We start from the raw sequence: 24,262 nt of genomic DNA on the forward strand, positions 1-24,262 counted from the left end.
ATAGAATGTGAAATCCACTCAGTAATTCAGTCATAATGCAGAAAAAGCTCACAAAAGTGAAGGGGTGACACTCTAAATTATTATTTTTTTAAACAAAATACATAATTCACATAAAGTGTAATAATTGAATGAATGTTTTTTTTTAATATATATATACAAATTCTGAATTAAAAAATGGGTAGTAAAATGCTTCCTTGCTTTCTCTTCCTAACACAATGATTAAGTTTGACAAAAACTAACACTTTAAATCACTATTTCTAACAAAAAAAAATATCTAAAACTTTATAATAAATAGTCTTTGAGATTGTTTAAATATATTTAAAAAATCACTAAATGTGTTCAAAAGAGAATATGGAATTCACAAGCCTCTCCATAGACCCCTCTAGTGGTTACACCCATGGTTGCATGTTACCATAAACAATTCCAACAGAGGGCGCTAATCTGCCTTCAAAAAAATTATTTTGAAGGCATAGACCCTATTTTAACCTGAAATACACTTTTTTTTTCTTTTCTTTTTTTCACAGTATTATTTTCAATGGCAAAAATAGACCATAATTATTGCATTACTATTAATAAGTACCATCAAATCATCTCAAAATACAAAAGAAAATAGAAAAAATATTATTGAAGAAAAATAACTTTCATTGGTTTTACTGGGGGGGAGGAAGTTACATTTTTAGGTGACCGGGAAGACAACCAAAGGAACCCCCAAACGAAGAGCACCAGAGGGTTAAACACTTCATCTTAATCCCCATATTAGGAGTAGGTTGTATGTAAATCTTCTTACTATTAGCGTTCTTTCTGGTGCAGGTTTTACTTCAGTCATTGTTTGTTTGTGTGTGTGTGTGTGTGTGTTTTCGGTCTCTGCATCATCATTTGGACAAGCAGGTGTTCATTTGTAATTCTTTTAAGCATGTAGTAAATTACTAGAAATAATCAGCAATTCAGTTCATTTGTAACACCTGCATGGGGCACTGCAGACCTATTGGTTAGTCTACTTAAGGTAAACATTAGCATTATTTGCAATATTTTATGTGGCGAGAGGGCGATTAGACATGGAATAAATGTGCATCCTTCTAAAAAAACTGCACTATTTTTGTTATTTTTAATTTGAAAAGGTTACAACTGAACAACTGATTAGTGGTCATAAGGTTATTTTCAATGGCGAGTTTGTAAACGTTGAATGGTGAGTGTTCCCCCAATTGTAAATGTGTAGTTACAGCCATGCAATGCATCAATAACTATTGTTAGGAACCCTAAAATGTAACCTTGGAAACTATAAAACACTATTTCAAAGTCCTGACCAGTGTTGGGGAAAGTTACTTTGAAAAGTAATGCATTACAATATTGCGTTACTCCCTTAAAAAGTAACTAATTGAGTTACTTAGTTACTTTTTAAGAAAAGTAATGCATTACGTTACTTTTGCGTTACTTTTTCTCACCTGGGCTGGGCTTGTTTTTGTTAATAACAAAAAAGTTATATTTTTCTGCAACGGTAAAGACCTCTTCATACCAAAATTGAAATAATAAGCCCCAGGCTGAGGTTAAAATGCAGATTCCCGCATGAACAGTCGAGGGCGCAGCTCTGGATAATGGTAGAATAGGATGCAGGAGAAAAAGTTACCAATAACAACAAAAAATCTAGTAATTTTCATCATCAAAGGTCAGCAGCAAGACACTGGTATATTAAATATAAAGGTAGATTATGCATAAAAATAGTTGTTTTATTTAACATTTAATTATTGGAGGTTTGCATAGTATTCTGATTTTTCATTTGACTGATTTTATTCATTTTGAGGAGTACAGAATCTTTATTGTGCAAGTGAGATAAATAAATGCTCACATTTAGTCTGGAACTACAATAACCCTCATGTTCACACACACACACACACACACACACACACACACACACACACACACACACACACACACACACACACACACACACACACACACACACACACACACACACACACACACACACACACACACACACACACACACACACACACACACACACACACACACACACACACACACACACACACACACACACACACACACACACACACACACACACACACACACACACACACACACACGCCTCTGCACTTATTTTCCTCAACATGGGGGCAGGAGAGCTGTCAGTCAAATTAATGTGAAAAAGTAACTTGCGTTACTTTTTTGAAAAAGTAACTAGGATATTTGGTTGTAAATTTGAAAAGTAATGCGTTACTTTACTAGTTACTTGGAAAAAGTAATATTATTACGTAACTCAAGTTACTTGTAATGCGTTCCCCCCAACACTGGTCCTGACTATGGATGACAGGTGGAGCTGGGGATGGAGGAGGGTAATTATCTCCTGAGCAATGTGATAAAGCTGCTGATCATACTGAATGGACCTTATATAGGGATGCTGTGATAGACACTGAATTCCTAGAGGAAGACTTCGATCAGTTGAGAACTGCCAGAACTAACACTTGTGGTTCTAGTAGTAGCAGTCGGTTTTTAGAAAGAACAAACCTAGACAGTGAAAACGTCAATAAAAAGCAACATTTATTTAAAAATACGTTTATAAAAGAAGATTGGGCCAAGCACTGATCCTTAAGGTATCCCGGTGTTTATCTGACAGCAGTGCTGCGTTTATACTGGTCTAAAAAAAGTGTTATGGTTATTTAGGAAAATTTGTTAAACGGATAGTTCACCCCAAAATTCTGGTAACACTTTAGGGTCCAATTCTCACTATTAACTAGTTGCTTATTATCATGTATATTACTATGATATTGGCTGTTTATTAGCACTTATAAAGCACATATTAATGCCTTATTCTGCATGATCATATTCAATATTCATCCATTAATCTAAACTTAACAACTACCGTACTAACTATTAATAAGCAGTCATTAGGAGTTTATTGAGGCAAAAGTTGTAGTTAATAGTGAGAATTCGACCCTAAAGTGTGACCTGATTATTTTTTGAATAATGTTAAGGACCAACACTGAAACATTTCTTTTATGCTCCACAGAAGACAGACAGTCAGTTTAGGAATGACATGGTGTGTAAATAATAACATTATTCCATATTCCAAGTCCCATCAAACTTTTAGCATAGAAGTGCTGAAAATAAATCTTGATAAATCATAAAATCTTTTATTTTTCGAAATCATCAGCATAACATCACATCCTACTTTTGAATAGGAGCAGATGGATAAATAAGTAACACAGAGAGAGATCGGAGAAACACAATCAACCGCTTAACTCGTGAAAACGATAGAAGGCATATAAATGATTTACTAAGTCTTTCCCCAGGTAACTTATAAACCGTATGCAGGTGAGCCACGCTGCAGGTACTTTTAGCCTAAGATCATCTTAATCTACAAGTTTGGGAACCCGTTTAAATGATCTGAATGTGATCTGATCCACCAAACTTGGCCAATGACCCAACATTATATTCTGTCAAATCTTCATTGAACAAAATGTACAAACAATCAAAACAATGTTTTCTAGAAACAATTGAGAGCGATTGGTGTCAAGTGCTCAGATCAGTTAAGATGTGGGTTTGACCTGCCAAGTTTAATAGTTGTGCTGTAATTTCAGAGGTACTCATGAAACATGAAAGCGTGATTTTTTAATAAATAAAGATTCAACTGATGTGATCGCTCCGATAAGCTGCATTGGTTGGTTTATGCTTGATGCAAAGCTTTTTTTTATGATCTACTTTGCTTGGTATCGGTGTAGCGTCAAGCCTCCGGCCATATCGACCAGCACAAGAGAATAAACACACTAACTGAGCACTCCTATATAAAAAAGACTTAAATAAATGTTTATATACTATTAGGTGGCATTCAAGAAACTCAGAAAAAGTTTTGTAATAACATATGTAATGGTTGCCCTATTTACAAAAATCTGTAGCATTTTGCATAAGCCAATGGCTCTTTGTTTACAGCATTTGTCTCATACAAGCAAGGCTTTGATTTGTGATTTTTGGTAATCTTTGGCAAACGGTGATGTCTCTGAACGCCCACAAGGGGGTGTCAGATCTTTAAAACTGACTGTGGTAGTTGTTAGCTGTAGGCAGAGGGGCGGAGGGGTCGATGTGTTTGAGGTGGCATGCGTGACAGAGCAGGCGTCCGTCCAGAGGATAGCAGCGGTGACCCTCCTCATCATTCAACTCCATGTGACAGTCCTGGGGAAAAGAGTTGGACAGCTCAAACTCATGCTCCTCCGTTCAATGCATTAGTTAGTTAGTGGTACTTTATTGTTCAGCCTAAGCTGAAAATTGATCTTTGGTCACGCCACACAATCACAGAACAGTTAAAGCAGCACTAGGTAGGTTTTGCTCTCGGGCTCCCCCTACAGTTGGGAAACAGTATTGTCCTCTACTACTCGTAAACTGTAATTCTACATCAGTGGATGCATCGCACGTGCATTTATTGACAAGACAACCATGATAGCCCTGAACACTGCAGGAGTTCACATGCAGGAGTTCTGCTTGCGTCGCGTGTGAAATGTCTTCATCCCAGGTACAGTGGCATATATTTCAGCATGTCATATGAATATCATTTCATGGGTTTTATTTTTTTTCTAACGCCAAATGATCGCGATGCTCACGTTTACAAGCCAGCGTCATTATAGTAGCCTAGTCTATTGGTTCCCTATTACAGAATCTATGATACTTCAGTTCAGTGTTTGAGTGGTAGGAAATGACCATATATCATCAATATTATAATATCAAGCTACCCTAGATGAATCTGCAAATTTGAAAAATCGATTTGCATTATAGCTTGAGGCAAGACAAATAAACAAATATCACAGACATGTTAGGTATCTTAAAATATGATTTTGTACGTCTTATGTATTTACTTGCAGGAATGTAGCCCCTCCTCCTTCAGCTCACGCCCGCAAGCAAACGCTGGCCAATGTTGATCCTCGTCCTGCCTTTAATCTCACTTTCTCGTTTCCTCTTTTTGCTTTCCTCCGACAAAACCTTTGCTTTCTTATTTTTCTGTGCTGCTTAGGCCATGACTATAACATCCGGCAAACAAATGATAGTTTTTCTCGCACGTCCGAATTTAAGGAAGGGGGGGGGGTGGTGGTGGAAGTGACGTATATGCCGTAAAGCAGTCGAATTTTGTAGTTCTTTTTTTTCTCGGGTTACTACCCGAAACCCAAAGTTTAAAAGTACGATTAAAAACGATACAGACCCCGTCAGGCTATGGCAGACGTGTCATTCAACCTATTGTAAGTTGATGTATCATCACAAGAGTCTTGAAAATATATTATAAAGGTTGAAAAGTTACCTAGTGCTGCTTTAACAGTACACAACATCCAATAAATACATCTAACAGTACACTACATCCACAATGACAAAATTAAAATAGTCACATTTCCTCCCTCTTATTCAAAAGAATTATTGCATTTGGTACGAAAGTTTGCTTGTATATTGCTTTTGGCATTCTATAACGACGACGTGATGGTAATAATTCAAAAACATGATTCAAGGGGTGTGTTATGTCTCTTGTTATAATCAAAGCTTTTCTCTGAACAGAAATTTGGTATAACTGAGCGACTGATTTTTGCTTTAATCCTGTAATTTTTCCTGCTACACTTGCAATTCTGTCTAATTTAACTTTATTTGCCGAAGTAACTCGTCCGAACCACACTGTAATATTATACCCTAAAGCACTCTCAATTAGACCTGTATAAACTCTTTGCAACACAGCTTTGCTCACACAAAATTATTTTCATTTCCTTAGCAAGAATAGCCTTTGATTTGCTTTCTTACAAATAAGAGCCACATTATCAGAGAAGTTCAATTTACAGTCAATCATGATTCCTAAATACTTAAAAGTCTTCACAATTTCAACAGTTTGATCACATAGCATTATTTCTGTTAAAGGCTCTGAATGATTTAAAATCAACTCTTTTGTTTTACGTACATTTATCAATAATGAACTTTCTTCACACCATTTTTCTAGTTTCAGAACCTGTTCCTCATACTCAAAATGTACACAGTCTCAGTCAAATGTTAGCAGATCTCTGTTAATATCACATATTAAGACATGCAGGCTTTAGTTTAGAGGAAGTGGTGATTTATTTCCAACAATAAAGGCTTCTTTACTAAAGGGGTCATGTGATGCTTTCTAATGTGTTCCTTTAGTGTGTAATGTGTCTATTTGTGCAATCTACAAAGTTCTCACACAAAGATATAGATTATCTAACAGAGAACACTGATCCAGACATGACTAAAACGCCTCGACTGAAGTCACAGTGTGATATATTAGCATAATGCGTGCCCAAAGACGTGTGCAAAGAGAGAAGGTGAGGTTTCAGTGAAATTTAATGTTGTGAAGATGCTGTGTGTTTCAGAAAATGGATGAAACTAGTAATCAGTGGTTAAGATGTATGTATAACGCTATTCCTGAGCAGTACAACCCAAAGGTTAGCTTGTGTATAGCACATTTGATAGAGGACAGCCTCCTGAATCTGGGAGAGTACAACGCCGGCTATACATAAAGTTATTACAGTGAAGAAGACATATTTTATATAACTGGGGACGTGCCTGAAGCCAAATACTATGTTCAGAAAGGAAATGACGCATTCTGAGGAGCCTCTAAAGAGACATGGTGATGGGAAAGATATACTTAAATGCTTTTGCGTTCTCTCGCAATTATATTGTAAATAATTTGTGGGCATCAGGGAACCGCGATCAATATGTGGGGTATTGAAATCGCTTCTGAATGCAGGCTTGATTTTTACTTTTGCTTTTCAATTCGGGTTCACGCCTACTCTGTGTGTCTGTTGTACACATTTTACAAGAGAAGTTATTTGTCAGTGACACTCAGGATCTGTTGTGCACAAAATCCTCTTACTATCTTCACATGATAAGTGATGTACTGTAATGTAACCGACTACCGCAGCAAGCCTAACCATGTCCCTTTAGAGGCTCCGTAGAACGCGTTATTCGTTTTCTGTGCCTTTCCGAATTTGGATTTAAGCTTCAGGCACATCCCTAGTTATAACACTGTATAAGAAAGGTAAGAGAGGTAAAAAAAAAAAAAAGTGAAAACGTTCTGCTGAACTTCTTGCTAAGTTGGTTTCATTCTATCGACTTGATCAACCACATTTTCAGAATCTTACTCAGACTACTTTTTTTTGTGGTAAAACCGACAACATTAAAGGCCCTTTATTAAAGGGTTAGTTCACCCAAAAATGAAAATTCTGTCATTAATTACTCACCCTCATGTCGTTGGACACCCGTAAGACCTCCGTTCATCTTCAGAACACAAATAAAGATATTTTAGTTGAAATCTGATGGCTCTGAAAGGCCTCCATTGGCTCAATGGCACTTTACACTCTCAAGACCCTTAAAAGGCACTAAAGATGTCGTTACAAAGTCCATCTCACTACAGTGGTTCTACAATAACTTTATGAAGCGACGACAATAGTTTTTGTGCGCAAAAAACCCCTAAATAACGACTTCGTGATGACGATTTCAAAACACGGCATCATGAAGCTTCGAAGCGTTATGAATCAGTGAGTTGAATCATGATTCGGATCGCGTGTCAAACTGCTGAAATTTGGCGATCCAAACTGCTGAATCGACTCACTGATTCATAACGCTTCGAAGCTTCATGATGCCGTGTTTTGAAATCGTCATCACTATATAAGTCGTTATTTAGGGTTTTTTTGCGCACAAAAACTATTCTCGCCGATTCATAAAGTTATTGTAGAACCACTGTAGTGAGATGGACTTTGTAACGACGTCTTTAGTACCTTTTAAGGGTCTTGAGAGTGTAAAGTGCATTGAGCCAATGGAGGCCTTTCAGAGCCATCAGATTTCAACTAAAATATCTTCATTTGTGTTCTGAAGATGAACGGAGGTCTGACGGGTGTCCAACGACATGAGGGTGAGGAATTAATGACAGAATTTTCATTTTTGGGTGAACTAACCCTTTAACGATCTGAGCTCATGGTCTGAAGGGCATGGTGCAAGTGCACTTAGGGCGTGTCCGAATCCACTTTTGCTAGTTTAATGACGGGAAAAACGGTCAGCACGCCAGGCTCATGGTCCAAAAGGGTTTTGCCTAGTCTCTTAATGAGTCATGGGTGTGTTTTGGGCGTACGTGCAATAATCCAATCAGAGTCTCATCTCCCATACATGGCGGAACTTGCGAGCGGAAAGACTGAACGCTCCTCAGAAACTAATCTGCTCGACCAATGATGCCTGCTGCTGAAAGTCCCTGTGTGTGTAATAATCAGTGTGTACGTGTGTTGTGCACCGCCTATAGGCTCATATTACTAACACACCCTTTAAATAACACAAATAATACTGCGCTGTTGACTTTAGAGCAGGTTTGTGTTGGTCAATGGCGCAGTCTTTTTCAGTTCCTCAAAATAACAACACGCCAACAATGCTCCTGAACACACCTGGTGTTCAGACCAGACGCCCATGGGCCAACAGATGCCTTTGATATTTAAACAACGTGGAGATGGACTTGAAAATGATAACTCCATTGGGCTGAAACTAGCAAAAAAACACTGGCATCGCATTGTGCCGGGTGTATGATCGGGCCCTACTGAGTGTTTAAAGTTGATTTAGAAGCTGAAGCTTTTGATTATGGTAAGGGACGTTACATTTCCAAGACACGCTTGAGGTTGTTGGACAATCACAACGCACAGGGTCAGCTGGCCAATCAGAGCACACTGGGCTTTTCGGAAGGAGGGGCTTTGTAAAAATCGTCAGGCTTTAAGCCTTGTTTATACATTTGCCTCGCTCCGCAACGTGAATGCTCCTCCCCAAACAGACTAGGCGTTTATACTTGACTCTATACTTGTACTATTCTTTGAAACAATAGGGGGGCGACTCTGAGTAACTGTCCTGTGAACCACCAGGAAGCAGTGATGAGAAGTAAGGTGACGATGTTTGTTTATTACATTTCACCAAATATTTTCTAATTTCATTAAACATTTTTATTTAAATTTCATGAACATTTTTATTTAACATGGTGCTTTATTTTCATTAAAAAGGCTTATTTCTGCTATTGAAGGCTCATTTTGTTAAATGTAAGCAATTAATTTGGACAAGCACAAACTAAGATGGTACCTTCTTGAATCCAGAATCGCCTTGAAGTTGTGAATCTTCAGAAGTGGAGCCATGCTTTAAGTTACAACAAATGCAGCACACCGCCACGCAAAATGGGGTCTTGCGCAATAATAATATACAGTATGTGAAAAAGAATGTGTTTTTTGAACATTAAAGCATGTTAACCTATTCTATTACACCCAATAAACAAAATAATGAACTTTTAAAATAGCATCATATGACCTCTTTAACCATTGAGAATGACACTGAATCAGAGCACAGGTGAGACTTGCGTAGGTTTCTGTCCGTATTGTCGTCGTCGTCTCACGAGCTCAACTCACCTCACAGTGATAGCACTCCACGTGATAGTCCTTGTCCATTGAGACCACTCGAATAGTTTCATCAGATCCCTATGGGAGTAAACGACTAGTGAGATTATGACACATCTGAAAAACACTTTTCCATGAGCTTGTTTGGGCCAATCACGCTGATGGAATCGCCTGGTTAATATGAGGACTCAATTAGTTCAGTGCCAACTGAGCTCATCAGGGCTTTGATGCCTATCACTTTTAGTGCTGATTAGCCTCTGATTTTTTTTGAGTATTCGGATGCATGTGAACAGGGTTCATTTCAGCTGGAAACAGTGAAATGCATGTATAAGGTAGGCCTATGTTTATGCAGAGATGTAGGCAGAGACACGTATTTCCAATGAGCCTGGGTTGGTTAATGCTTGTTGCTATTAAAGGAATAGATTTCCAAAAATGAATATCCTGTCGTTATTTAGTGTCCCATGGAAAAAGATAACATAAGGTTTTGAAACAAAATGAATAAACGGAGAAAAAAAAAAAGTATTTTCAATGTTCACTCTTAAACTCCAAGGACCCTGATAATGTCAGCATATGTCAGCAAACACTGGAAAAAAATATTTTGTGACACTGGGATATTGCATTTATACCACTGTATATGGGGAGACTTGTATATTGGAGAGATTTGGGTAGGCAGAAATGACATTAAAAAGGTAATATTCCTCCCTTCAGATCCATTTGATTAAATCTTGCACACAACATGATACAGACAAAACAACATTTTCAGTATTTGCTGCCATCTAGTGGAAACACCCAAAACTGTCTGCAGGGTGCTAGAGCACACAGGGCCTGAGTTACACACTTTCAAAAATGATTTTCGAACAAAAAAAAAAAAAAAAAAAAGATCTTTTACCAGTGTTTTAACTTCAAAGTAGAGCTGCACGATTTGGGGGAAATATCTAATCGCGATTATTCTGGTTAAAATTGCGATTGCGATTTAAAATGCGATTATTATTTATTTATTTTACAAATGAAAAGTGTGTATATAACATTTTGTTTTTATATATTAATATTACTAATAATAATTATGATTATTATTATTGATTATAATTATTATTACTATTACAATAACATTCAAAAATTCAAATAGAGCATTTAATAATAAATATAACAGTATAATAATAATATTTATATTTTACAGAAAACTAAAACATTATGGGTTACCTGTTAATATGCAGACAGCCAATGACTAAAAATCATTAGAAAGGCTGAAGGATTTATTGTAAAAAAAAATATTATACAAATCTGTGCTTTTTATCTGTGATATCAATTTCTTAAAGTCTATGTCTTTAATATAAAATATGAGCCTCGCCCTCTTATGCATCCACTGTGGGGATCAAAACTCCTGTACATTGAAGAAAAACATATGGATTGTCATATAAATTTATTTAGAAGTATTATTTTTCTTATTTTCTACCCAAAAGTTTCATTCATACTGGAAGTCAGAGGGCGCCCTCGGGCAGAAACTCCACATTTGCCAGAGAAGTAATCGTGTTCAGGAAATCCCTAATGTGAAGCGAAGCTAGCGCTATGAGCTGAATAAAACGAAGATAGAAACACTTTGATTAAACATGCCGACAATAAACACCACTGCAGCAAGATATGCTGTATTTGAGTTCTTCATGTCCTCTCAGGTATTTTCATAAAGTAATGCATTACAATATTGCGTTACTCCCTTAAAAAGTAACTAATTGAGTTACTTAGTTACTTTTTAAGAAAAGTAATGTGTTACGTTACTTTTGCGTTATGTTTTCTCACCTGGGCTGGGCTTGTTTTTGTTTTGTTTTTATAACAAAAAAGTTATATTTTTGTAAAGACCTCTTCATACCAAAATTTAAATAATAAGTCCCAGGCTGAGGTAAAAATGTAAATTCACACATGAACAGTCGAGGGCGCAGCTCTGGATAATAGAGGAATAGGATGCAGAAGAAAAGTTTTACCAATAAAAACAAAAAATCTAGTAATTTTCATCATCAAAGGTCAGCAGTAAGACATTGGTAAGTTAAATATAAAGGTAGATTATGCATAAAAATAGTTGTTTTATTTAACATTTAATTATTGGAGGTTTGCATAGTACTCTGATTTTGCATTTGACTGATTTTATTAATTTTGAGGAGTACAGAATCTTTATTGTGCAAGTGAGATAAATAAATGCTCACATTTAGTCTGGAACTACAATAACCCTCGTGTTCACACACACACGCCTCTGCACTTATTTTTCTCAACATGGGGGCAGGAGAGCTGTCAGTCAAATTAATGTGAAAAAGTAACTCAGATATTTTGTTGTAAATTTGAAAAGTAATGCGTTACTTTACTAGTTACTTGGAAAAAGTAATATTATTCCGTAACTCAAGTTACTTGTAATGTGTTACCCCCAACACTGGTCATAATAATAAAGCAGTGCTAATTGACATTCTGTGATAAGAAGCTCGACTGACTATATGAAGTGAGTTAAAACATGTTATTAAACGTTGTATTTCGTTGGACAACATGTTTATGAACGCTTCTCATTACTAGTTTGTGAAGATGTTTGACACATGTTGCTTTTTCAAGCGCACGTTATAATAAGCGACTCAAACTCGCAGTGCTTTCAGACGGAGCAGCGTTTCCTCCTGATCACAGAGCCGCTCGCTGGGCATTTATTCATTTAATTAAAATCGCAGCCTTTGCGCTTTCATAAATCGCACACAAGCCAAATCGCGATTGCGGTTCGATTTCGATTAATCGTGCAGCCCTACTTCAAAGGGTTTCCTGTAAAATGACACCATTGTGTATTTAGAGACCACTGTATGTGGGTATGGGAAGCTTTTCATTTTGGGTAGGCCAAATCCAGCTGGAAATCCCCGTAAATGGTCCAGAGCTAAGGAGGTTAAAGCAATCATTGCAGCTGCTAAGTGTTAATGTTACCCTCGGCTGTGATCAGAGAGAAGGAATTCCTGAGTTTCTCATAAGGACCATGCAGGTGTAAGATAAACTGAGCTCTTGCTCTGAAGTGAAGCCTCTCTTGTTGGTGTTGGAGTGCAGCATGCCTCGGGGGTCATCTCTAATTATAGACAGCGGGGTTTAACAAATGACACATGCCCTAACTTAGCAGTAATCACTCCTTCATCAATGCTAGCAGAATTAGCTTCAGTAACAGGCCAAAATGTTCTGCAATGACCTAGATGTCCAGGATAGTGTAAGTAACTGTAGTTGCAAAGAGCTGTTTGGTTAATTGTCCCATAACAAGCAAAGATGCATCATAAGTCTTTAACATATGGCTCTAATACAGGGAAAGATGATTCTATATCTGATGGCTCATCTAAATGGTGATTTCAGAAAAATGAGATTTACGTGTCTTACCTCAGAGGGCAGGATCGGCTGATTGCATGCTGCACATTTAGGTGCTAGAACTCTGCAAACAAAAAAAGAGAAAACTAAATCAGACAGATCATACATTAAACGGCTTCTGATTGAACGTCTTCCATGGAAGAAAAGGTATCCGCATAACATATACAATATATAGTACAATAACATATTTAGTGGCCCTCAAGTAGTATTTGGGTTCTTCAGCCTGGATCTGTGTCTGCTCAAAATTCTGTGTAAAGATGCAATGCCACATAAAAACAGACTTAAAATACGCCATATTTGACCCACCTCAGCCCCAAAGGCCACGCTAAAACGGTTTTGATTCAGTGTAAATAAACGTGAACTTGTGCCGCCCCAAACTATGTCATTGCCATGACAACCGCCTGTCAATGTCAGCTCAGGCGGTGTGAAAATCAATAAGCGGGAGACATATAGGAATAGCTCCATATGTTTAAGGCAAATTAAAGAAATGTCTATCATTAAAGTATAAGAGTCCTGTACTCACATCGTCAAACAAACCACCAAAATAACAGTCGTTGTGTGCAACTCAACTATATTACTGATGAGCTCATTTCAATTATCATAAAGTCATAATTAAGAGATAAAATGTTGAAAATATGATTTTAAATGGCAAGGCAAGTTTATTTATATAGCACATTTCATACACAGTAGCAATTCAAAGTGCTTTACAGAGAAATGGAATTAAAATATCCATAAGAGAATAAAATAGAAAATAAAAATATATATACGGTATATAATGTAATCCCTAACTGCCTGATTCTCTAAATTCGGGGATCCCCTATCTGAGGTCCTCATTATTAGATAAAAAGTCAAAAATATGATTTTAAAAGTCAAAATAGTGAGATAAAAAGTCAACAATATGACATGTTAAGTCATTGTGAGATGAACAGTTGAAATCGGGACTTTAAATCAAAACATTTTATTTTTATCTCAGAATTTTTAAAGTCAAAATTATGACTTAAAAATCTAAATTATGATTAAAAGTCCTACTTATGAGATAAAAAGCTGAAACTAGATTTTAAAAAGTCTAAATTATGACCAAAACACACACTAAGACATTTAAGAGATGAAATCATGCTTGTTATTTTTCTTTTAAATGCGCTTTTAGTTTTTTGATTCACACTTATAATATTATTTACATTATTGCTTTCATTTTATGCAATATATTTTTTTACATGCGTTTCTACATTTTGAAATCAGTTTTTACGACAGAAATGAATCAATAAAAAATGTATTTCCTATCATCAGTGTGAAGCTGCTTTGAAGCATCAGTGTTGTGAAGAGAGCTAGAGAAATAAAGCTGACTTGACTTGTAATCAATTGGCGTTCGCCGTTTGTAATCTTCCTTTGAAGAGATAGGCAGATCAACGCACTGCTACATTTCCCTCAGATACGGTAAACACTTAAGTGCATTGTTATATTATATTCCAAAAATAATATTGGCTGATATATCTGCTGTCCTCCCAGAAACGCTATTATTGTTCAGTTGTTGTGACTGCTCCAAAGTGACTTTCTGGCTCTGTGAAAAACTTTTGACCACTCTTAATCCTGCGGTGATCTACCCGGTGTAATAATTCATAATAAAGCATTTGTTCCAGCGGGCACAGTTTTATAAATAAAATAAATACCGTAGCCTACAATAGCCTATAAGTACAGAATTATGACAAACATCAAAGCGCCTATATATAAATATATATAAATAACGTATTTGTATTTTATTTCATTGTTTATTATTTCACTATTTTTTTAATTAATTTATAATACTTTGTTAAAATTGTAGTTTTAAAATAGTAATGTTCAAAGCATTGTTTCCCGTGATTTTAATTCCTGTGTAAATGCATTTATGCCGTTTCAGAGAAGCATTAAATGGTCATTTTTGTGATTTTATGCCGCTTCAGATTTGGTTTCTGTGCCGCATTTGCTGTGTAAAGATTTGCTTCTGCAAACAAATGATGCTAGAGCTGTTCTCAGATCTAACTAACCATTTTTGCAATGTACCCTGGGTGCAGCGGCGCGATAATATCACAAAGTTCCTTGATTATTACGCAGGAATGAGAGTACAGTTCCTTGCCATATCAGCCTAGAAAATCACAACTTTTCATTTTCCGTCAGTCTTAGTACACGATGTAACTACAAAAGAGTCGAGTTTTAAATAGGAAAAATATTGAAACGCTTTGGTCATTTTTGTTGCTAACGGTCTAATCAGATTCAATGATCTATGCTAAGCCAGGATAAAAGTGCTACCGCCAGACCCGGAGATCAGCTGACTCTAGTCTAGGGAACTGTTTAACTCTAGGGAAGTTGGAAAATGAGCCTTTTTCAAAAATAGTGGCGTGTTCCTTTAAGTTGTCAATGCTCGCAAATGACCATGGTATAAACAGGTTTATACATTGTGTGCAGAATTATTAGGCACGTTGATTTTCTGATCATATTTCTTTTCCAGGCACATTTGACCAATTCCAAACCACAGTAATCCTAATAACTACTATTAATTTAGTATTTAATAATGTATAAGTGATATATAATTGTTCATGAAGGCTGGAAATGAAAAACACCTTATATTCAGGTGTCCAGAATTATTAGGCATGTTTTCTTTTACAGATAAATTGAGCCAAAAAAGAGATTTAACTCAGACTGAAAAGTCAACATTTTTTAAATGCCCAGAGCTGGAACCTTAACCTGGAGTCTCCAGAAGTGCAAGGTGTCAGGATCTCAGAGACTTAAATTAGGTAAAGAATCCAAAAAAATGACCCCCACTAAATAAGAATCACAAGCTAAAGTGTTGTAAAATACATGAAGACTGTTTTTTATAGGCTTTATGGACAGATAGGTTGAGAGTGACTCTTGAAGGACCAGCACCACTGTTTGAAGAATTCATCTTCCAGAATCTGGCAGTACATTTTGGGAGTTCATTTTTAGTCCATCCTAGTCCGTTTTGCAGAGATGGACTTAAAAATTAACTCCCAAAACGTATCAGCCAGATTTTGGAAGATGAATTTTAGTGTACAAGAGTTCAATAAACAAGAAATTAAATACTGAGTAACTTTATTTTAGTCTAAAATAGTTCCAAATAAAGTCACAGCTGAACGAGTCTCGCGTTGCCAGACTGACGGCAGTTTTCATTGGCCAAGGACCGCGCAAGAGACCGTATGGCTGACATGTAAAGCAACCAATGACAGGTCGTTTTTCTTCCATGTCATGGCGTGCATCTAATAAACTGTTCATTCAAGAAAGTTGTGCAAGTGTACTGCAACAGTGGCGTCGTGAACTTCACATACTTTTGAAAATCCAGCGTTTAGTTGATCCTGATAAGCGCTCATTGTCAAATTTGTAAACACGACGGCTTTCTTTTTCCATGAGGGGGTTTGGCATCACAACGGCTTTGTTTCCAGGTGGACCTTTAAAGAATGCGACACACGTCTTCAGGAAATCAAGTAGAAATTCAACCAATCATACAATGACTTTGAAACTCCTGAAGTGTTTCCAATTTTGTGTTCGATAGGCATCAGCCAACGATCTGTGTGTGTGTGTGTGTGTGTGTGTGCCGTCTGAGACTACAGCAGAATTAACCATTCCACATCTCAGAAGAACACACAGTTTGAAATGAATTAGCATTTTTAAAGGAACTGGTTAAGTGAATAATACAACTACTCTCTGATTAACCATCTATTGTTTTGTTATTTCAAACCTAACAAACATATTTTTGTGAAACGTTTTGCTTGAAAAGTACTATACTTATAGTCAGGCTAGGGCTGTACGATTAATCGAAAAATAACCGAAACCGACATTCAGAACCTCTAACCGACGAATTTTTCCCATGCCGGTTATTTCGGTTTTCACGTGACTCCGCCCCGTCAGTCACATCAAGTGCAGTTTGCAGGCACACAGAGATGCAGGAGCAGTTATCTGTGTTTATAGATGCCCAGAATCACTATAGTAGCTGCATGTTTTACACAGTTTATACAGGTCAGTTAATTGCTGTTCTTATAACCTACGCACTGATACACACACACACACAGACGGCGCGCGCAAGCCCCGAAGCCGCTTTCACTTTCGTGCTCATAAAGTTTGTCAAGTAAATGCGTTTAAAGGCTTGCCAGTTTCAACATTTAAAGAGATTGTGAACTATTCAACAACAACAATACAGAAAACTTCTCCGTTCAGGGCTCAGCTTTTTTCTGTGACACAGAGCCGTGTCGCGTCTCTGACAGTGCGCGCCCTGAAGGCAGATCTCTATCACCTCCGTCCTCACAAAGCTTATCATTTTTATGTGGTTTAAGCCCTGCCAGTTTGAACATTAAAGCGAGTTTCGACCATCAGATGTGTATTATGTTGAACTAATGCCTGATATATTTTGACAAACGAACACTCCGACAGAAGCTGTGACTAAAGTAAAGTCACTAAAGTAGCTCAGAAACTCAACCGTTATAGGCATACACTTTAATACCTTTGAAGTAAGTACAAACCACAGCTTCATAATGAACAGAGACAGTAAGAGTAATTCACACACGCAATCACGCTCTCATTAATGCATTCAAATAAATGTAATGTAGGCCTACAGTGTTCATTTATCTGTATCACAAACAGAAATCTTCTCCATAGACAATAACTGCTGAAAGTGAAGCGTTTCCTTCAAGTATTTTAAAATCACAATGCACTTTTTCATTAGAAAAAAAAATTCAACCTTTAATAGAAGAAAATATTTACAGTACAAACTTTATCAGTGAACTTACTCAAAAACTTTATGAGGGCAAAAAAAAAAAGAAAAAAAGAAATTAAATGTAATCGAGGTCAAATGTTCAATTAATCGAGGTTTTTATTTTTGGTCAAATCGTTACAGCCCTAAGTCAGGCATTTTTAAGTGTGCCCAAATACTTTTATGGAGCAGAGGGGAAGATCTGCTGGCTCTTCCATCAGCTTGTGCATAGCTCAATCCCAGAAGGACTGAGTGGAAAGGCTCTGTTTGATTTCATCTCCATATGGTCACCACCTGACTGACTGTCTGGGGTTTTGGAACAACAGTAATAATCGCTCAGTTCACTGCTCACGGCAAAGGATGCATGAGAAGAATTTGCAGTGTAGCAAAGCAGACACACACACACACACACACTCAACACCAATAAAACTCACAGTAAAATGTCATTACATCAAGCTACTGCTAGGAAAATGCCTGTAAAAGAAATTATAAAAAATACTCCACAACACATCTACCATCAACTGAAGGAAATATATAGCTGACTTTATGCATCTGGAGTTAATCTTTGCTTTCCCAGGCAACTCTTAGTCACCATGTCATAAAAATGGACAGTACTTATTTTTGAATGGAATATTGCGGTATTTAAACATGACGTGTCTGTGCACTTCATTGTTTTTGATTACTGAAGATTATGACTCCAACAAATGACAGCAAACCAAACAATTAAAACGAACCAATCGAGAAGCAGCTTCACTCAGATATACCTCACAACAGGGAAGAAAAGTCAGTCCTTCCAGTTCACTCGCAAGTTATGATTTTGATTGGGATCAGCCACTAAAAGTGTGCTATAATAATATCTGGACACGGTTATGGTCAATGTGAGATTCTTGATTCAAAAGCAATGCTAAAATGAGGCAATGCCATCAATAAACAGACTTCACTAAATAAGGAAGGCTGATGCTTATCGTCACGTTTTATACTTGAATCTATATTTCTTGAAACATGGCCAAAGTTTCAAAAAACAAGTTGGATGTATAATGGAGTATTTCTGTGTTACCCTAGGGCAGTGTTTCTCAAACTTTTTCTGCCATTCCCCACTCTGGAGGTAGTGAAGGGTTCCGAGCCCCACCTGTCCCCAATCGCCCCAACAAATTTTTTCCAAACTATCAGTATCAGTATTTATGATGGCCGATAAATTAATATTTGACAAAATTATAAAAATGGATGAAACACCGCTCAACCACATTATGAGTGTTGGTGTTTCATAGTTTTAATACATTTTATTTATCAGAACTTTAATATATTTTTATGTTCCTCTGTTCTGTTTTGACCATAATGCAGTTTAAAAATAAACTTGTTTGTTTTATCACATTATTTTAGAGAGGCTGAGTGATCATGAATGACTACAAATAACTAATGTAAGGGAAATCTATATGCGTTGTGTTTGTGTGTATATATATATATATATATATATATATATATATATATATATATATATATATATATATATATATATATATATATATATATATATATATATATATATATATATATATATATATATATATATATATATATATATATATATATATATATATATATATATCAGCCGATATATCAGACGAACTTGACAAACTTGCTTACCATGTCATAAAATCTAATAATCGAATTCTCAAATATGTGCAAGTGAGTGTGTTTTGCCATTTAAAAACCTTCATAAATTATCTTGATTTTGATCTATAACGTGAGATGGGCGCCTATGTTTGTTTGCGTCGCAGTTCAGAGAGTCCTGTCAGTCGGATTCGCGTGAATTTATAAAATACATGCAAGTAAGTGACCGGTGAAATGGGAGAAGAATATAGTAAACTTTTTAGCTACCTATACGTGTATCTGATATGAATAAAACGTCGGCAAATTATTTTTGAATGGATTGTTATTGCTGCGTCTAGTGACACCAGTGTGTAGGCCTATTTTACAAACTCTAAATGTATTGTTTTACTAGTAGGCCTACTTATGTGTATTTAAATGTTTGAAACCTAAAATAAACATTATGCATGATATGTTAAGTCACCTTCATTTATTTAGCGCATTTTACAACACGGATTGCTTCAAAGCTTTAGTGATAATCGGAAATAGGCTACATTTTGCTTTAGAAGAAAAGCTAAAGTAGGTTTTTTTATTATTATTATTATCAAGCACTGAGCGAGTGCTTTTATTATCAAGCACTGAGGCCCTAGCCCGGCCCGTGTCCGACAGCTTATCAAAATTTTCAGCCTGAATCCGACTGAAGCCCGTGTTTTTTTTCCTTCTAATTTTTATCCTCCCTATTAGGCCTACACATTGTTGCAGCCATTAAAATAGTTCCGTTTTGTTTTTAATGTCAAAGTAGTTATATTTCGTTTCGTTTCTTTATTAAGTTAATTTAGAAAAATGTTTGAAGCATTTATTTGTTTGTTAAATCTTTTTTTTATTTTAAGTAACGACCAAGCGGCCAGCAGCCGACAGTTAGTTAACCACATGTTTGATTAATTTAGCCTCTCAAATCAAAACTGGACTTGTCTCTTGCTTATAATAAAATCCATAGATATAAAACATTTCAAGCATCACAATGTTAATTTAAACGTTTAGCCTAAAAAAGGCATTTTTTTACAAGCTGAGGCAGGCTGCTCGCAACGGCGCTCACAAACAAAACGGGCTGATCGAGAAAAATTTTTAAAAAACACACACACACACACACACACACACACACACACACACACACACACACACACACACACAACACATGCTGTTTGTCCTATCCTTACACCTATCTACAAAATTATTATAAATCCAATCTTCAATTCCCGGTCTGAGCTATATGCACATTTAACGGAGTTCACGTCAACGAAAGCAACAGATGAGCTGCATTATATCAGCTCATTTCAAGATCAAAGACCGCAATATGAGAGAGCGACCTGAACATTGGGAAGAGCATTTAGTCTCATTCGTTTTAATGAAGATGATTGTGTTTTTGAGCATCTAAGACGTAGCCTATTTTCTGTTTCACTTGCGGCCGTTTGCGTGTTGGCTTGCTTTACTCATTTGTGGCGATGCGTTGCATAGTGCCAGCCCCGCGCCACTCTAAACACTGAGCGAGTCATCTTGACAGTCGCGGTGTCATGGTCTCATGTTGTTTCCACCAGCGCAGCACATCTCATCTCAGGTGCACCGAAATAAAAATCCCACATGTGGGACCGCTCAAAAGGGTAATAAAGATGGGCTCAAAAATGACCACATTTCCTCCCGTTTGTCGCGCCCCACCTGTCGCGTCTCTATTCCCCACCAGTGGGGCGCGCCCCACACTTTGAGTAACGCTGCCCTAGGGGAACATTTGGTTCTCGGGGAACCACCCTGATGCCTAGTTCCTAGAACTATCCGGTGCGAAAGCCCATATTATTGTACCATGCATTTAAAGAAGAAACCAAACCAATGTATAGGTGACATTTGAGGATTAATGCTACAGAAAAGCACTAAATAAAGTTTCAAATGTTTTCAGCTTGTTTTCTATTTTTATATAAAAATATGGCATGCAGTTGCTTCAAACCAGAGGTGGACAAAGTACACAACTCTATTACTTGAGTAACAGTAAAAGTACTACTGGTCAAATATTACTCCGTTACAAGTGAAAGTTTTAAAAACAGATTTTTACTTAAGTAATATTACAGAAGTATTTGTTTTTAAAAGTACTTAAGTATCAAAAGTGAATTTCATTTTTTATGTCAATGCATTCTTTTATTATTGTTGCATTGTTGTTTGAATGCACGCTATGCCACCATGGTGGATTAAGCCAGTCAGTGATGCTCCATCCGACATGCTAACATACGACTACCTTAAACTAATTTAAATACTTGTATAAAAGTTACAAAGCTCTTCAAGGGCGAATGCATGGATCCAATACACTGATACACCTCCGATGTTCTCCCAACTGTTTACTCTTCTCTTTCTCCCAGACGTTTACATTTTTGAACATTTTCTGCATCAAGTGTATGCCAACTAAACTAATCTTTAATCTTTTCAGAAAACTGAAACATACTTTTTAAGTATGGCCATGGTTGCACACACTGCACAGAGAACCGCCTTCTTCCATTTTGCTATAAACTGATCAGTGTTCAAAAAAAATGTTGGGAAACTTCACATGACCCTACAAGAGATAGGCTGTCTGCAAAAAAACAAGAAAAAAATCCTTTTAAAGAAAAAAAAAATCATCCACTGACTTTCAAAAGCTGCTACAGAAACGACTTTCGACTTTGAGGACCTTGATAGAAATGTAATGGAGTAAAAAGTATGATATTTGTCTTTCAAATGTAGTGACTTTAAAGTCAAAGTTTCTCCCAAAAAAACAATACTCAAGTAAAGTACAGATACAAGTAAAGTGTACTTAAGTACAGTACTCATGTAAATGTACTCAGTTACTATCCACCTCTGCTTCAAACTACGATAAAAAGCTAATTCAAAACATCATTCAATGTAAATTGTGATAAATCGTATTTAAAGGTGCTGTAAGAGATCTGGGTAAATGATAACTTTAGCCTGAGAGCATACAATCCCACCCTCCCTGCAAATCGCCATCCAAAGCCACGCCTCCTGAAAGCATGAACACAGCCCAGAAGACCAGAGAACACGTACTACTGCAATGCATCATGTGTCATTCACCGGTGAGAAAACTTTATAGTACAGTTAGAAACAGTACAACATACCAAACTTTAAATTAAAAACGGAATTAGATGCAGCAAGTTTTCGGTTTGTTTAGCAAGCAAAACTTGTCAGTGTGTAATAATATTACTTGCATGCCAGGGGTTCCACGATGAGAGTCTGCGACCCTCCGATGATGTCTCTATGCAGACCAGCACCTTGTTCACATTAAATCAATCGGTACCAAATTTCGGTACCTGAGAACGCATATTGTGATATAGACTAGTGTCTGTAAATATTAAACCGCGAAAAGACCATTTAAATACGAATCATGCGTGTCTCTGTGCGAATGAATGCCATAGACGCGCTTTACAGTCTATGGGTTTACCTCACACACACACACACACACACACACACACACACACACACACACACACACACACACACACACACACACACACACACACACACACACACACACACACACACACACACACTCAGAATCGCGCGCGACGGTCGCATGTTTCCATCTCTGCCTCTCATATGAGGACATGAACGCACGAAAGTCATCTTCAGAGCCACTTTATGAGCATTTTATCGTTTCATTTGAGAAAAACTACGTTAAATCCGTCAAAATAAAAGTTCGGCTAACTTGACAAATAAATAACTGTTGTAAAGTAGAATTTATATACGTCTCAATGTAATAATAATACTCACACTAATGTAATAATAATAAATTAATCAAAACTATTTTTTTTTTTTTTAATTAATTCATTTTTCTTCATGTTTTAATTTTAACCATATAAAGCTCAGCTGTGCAGCACTTTGTTTGATAAAAAAAAGCTTAATTAAATTAAAAGATACATTAAATGAATGTCTTCATTTGATTACCAGAAAATACATAACACATAATTTGTGGGAAATCTTTTCGTAGAAATGAAATTAAAAAGAAAAAATAATAATATGGTTGTTTTTATGAGTTAAATTAAGTACCTAGTAGCCTACTATTTACTAGTAAATATAACAGTAATCAAACATCACAGACAATGGCAGACAGAGAGCAGGGCAGCTCTGGCATAATGTCAATAACACTTTTATAAATTACTTATAGGTTCTTTACAGTTATTTATAAAAACATCCTAAAAGTACAGAAAAAAGGTACCGTTGGGTACCGGTACCGATACCGGTTAAAATGTGAACGGTACCCAACCCTATGGGTCACAGGTAGGGGCAGTAGATTGACTGGAATGCCCTGTTTTACTGTCACGAGTGAATATTGTAGAAATATTACACACTAGAGTTAATACAGGTTTACAAAGCCCCACAAAATGATGCGGTGCGGAGACAAAAAACAATAAAACACAGACTTCACACTCATTACAGACACATGAATATTAAAATGTGACCACGGAGAGAAATGGGGTTGAAACCGAGTTGAGGGCACTTTAAGCGTTTTAAAAATCGAACCCTAAATAACAAACTGCCAAAACGAGGGAGAAACGCGGAAGAACCTTTAAAAGGTACATACACTCACCTAAAGGATTATTAGGAACACCTGTTCAATTTCTCATTAATGCAATTATCTAATCAACCAATCACATGGCAGTTGCTTCAATGCATTTAGGGGTGTGGTCCTGGTCAAGACAATCTCCTGAACTCCAAACTGAATGTCAGAATGGGAAAGAAAGGGGATTTAAGCCATTTTGAGCGGGGCATGGTTGTTGGTGCCAGACGGGCCGGTCTGAGTATTTCACAATCTGCTCAGTTACTGGGATTTTCACGCACAACCATTTCTAGGGTTTACAAAGAATGGTGTGAAAAGGGAAAAACATCCAGTATGCGGCAGTCCTGTGGGCGAAAATGCCTTGTTGATGCTAGAGGTCAGAGGAGAATGGGCCGACTGATTCAAGCTGATAGAAGAGCAACTTTGACTGAAATAACCACTCGTTACAACCGAGGTATGCAGCAAAGCATTTGTGAAGCCACAACACGCACAACCTTGAGGCGGATGGGCTACAACAGCAGAAGACCCCACCGGGTACCACTCATCTCCACTACAAATAGGAAAAAGAGGCTA

General features: G+C 36.8%; 1 protein-coding gene across 1 annotated transcript in view; it reads right to left on the reverse strand.

The window, feature by feature from the left end:
• Nucleotides 1-3,127: 3,127 nt before the first annotated feature.
• limd1a (LIM domains containing 1a) overlaps nucleotides 3,128-24,262 on the reverse strand; it is a 65,689-nt gene continuing 44,554 nt past the window's right edge. The window contains exons 6-8 of the mRNA XM_079836139.1: nucleotides 12,792-12,843; nucleotides 9,426-9,494; nucleotides 3,128-4,185 (exon numbers count right to left, since the gene is read on the reverse strand). Coding sequence (XP_079692265.1) covers nucleotides 4,042-4,185; nucleotides 9,426-9,494; nucleotides 12,792-12,843 — 265 coding nt within the window. The 3' untranslated portion in view covers nucleotides 3,128-4,041. The remainder of the gene's footprint in view (nucleotides 4,186-9,425; nucleotides 9,495-12,791; nucleotides 12,844-24,262) is intronic.

Source organism: Gobio gobio (genome assembly GCF_949357685.1).
Source record: "Gobio gobio genome assembly, chromosome: 15".
Taxonomy (NCBI): Eukaryota; Metazoa; Chordata; class Actinopteri; order Cypriniformes; family Gobionidae; genus Gobio; species Gobio gobio.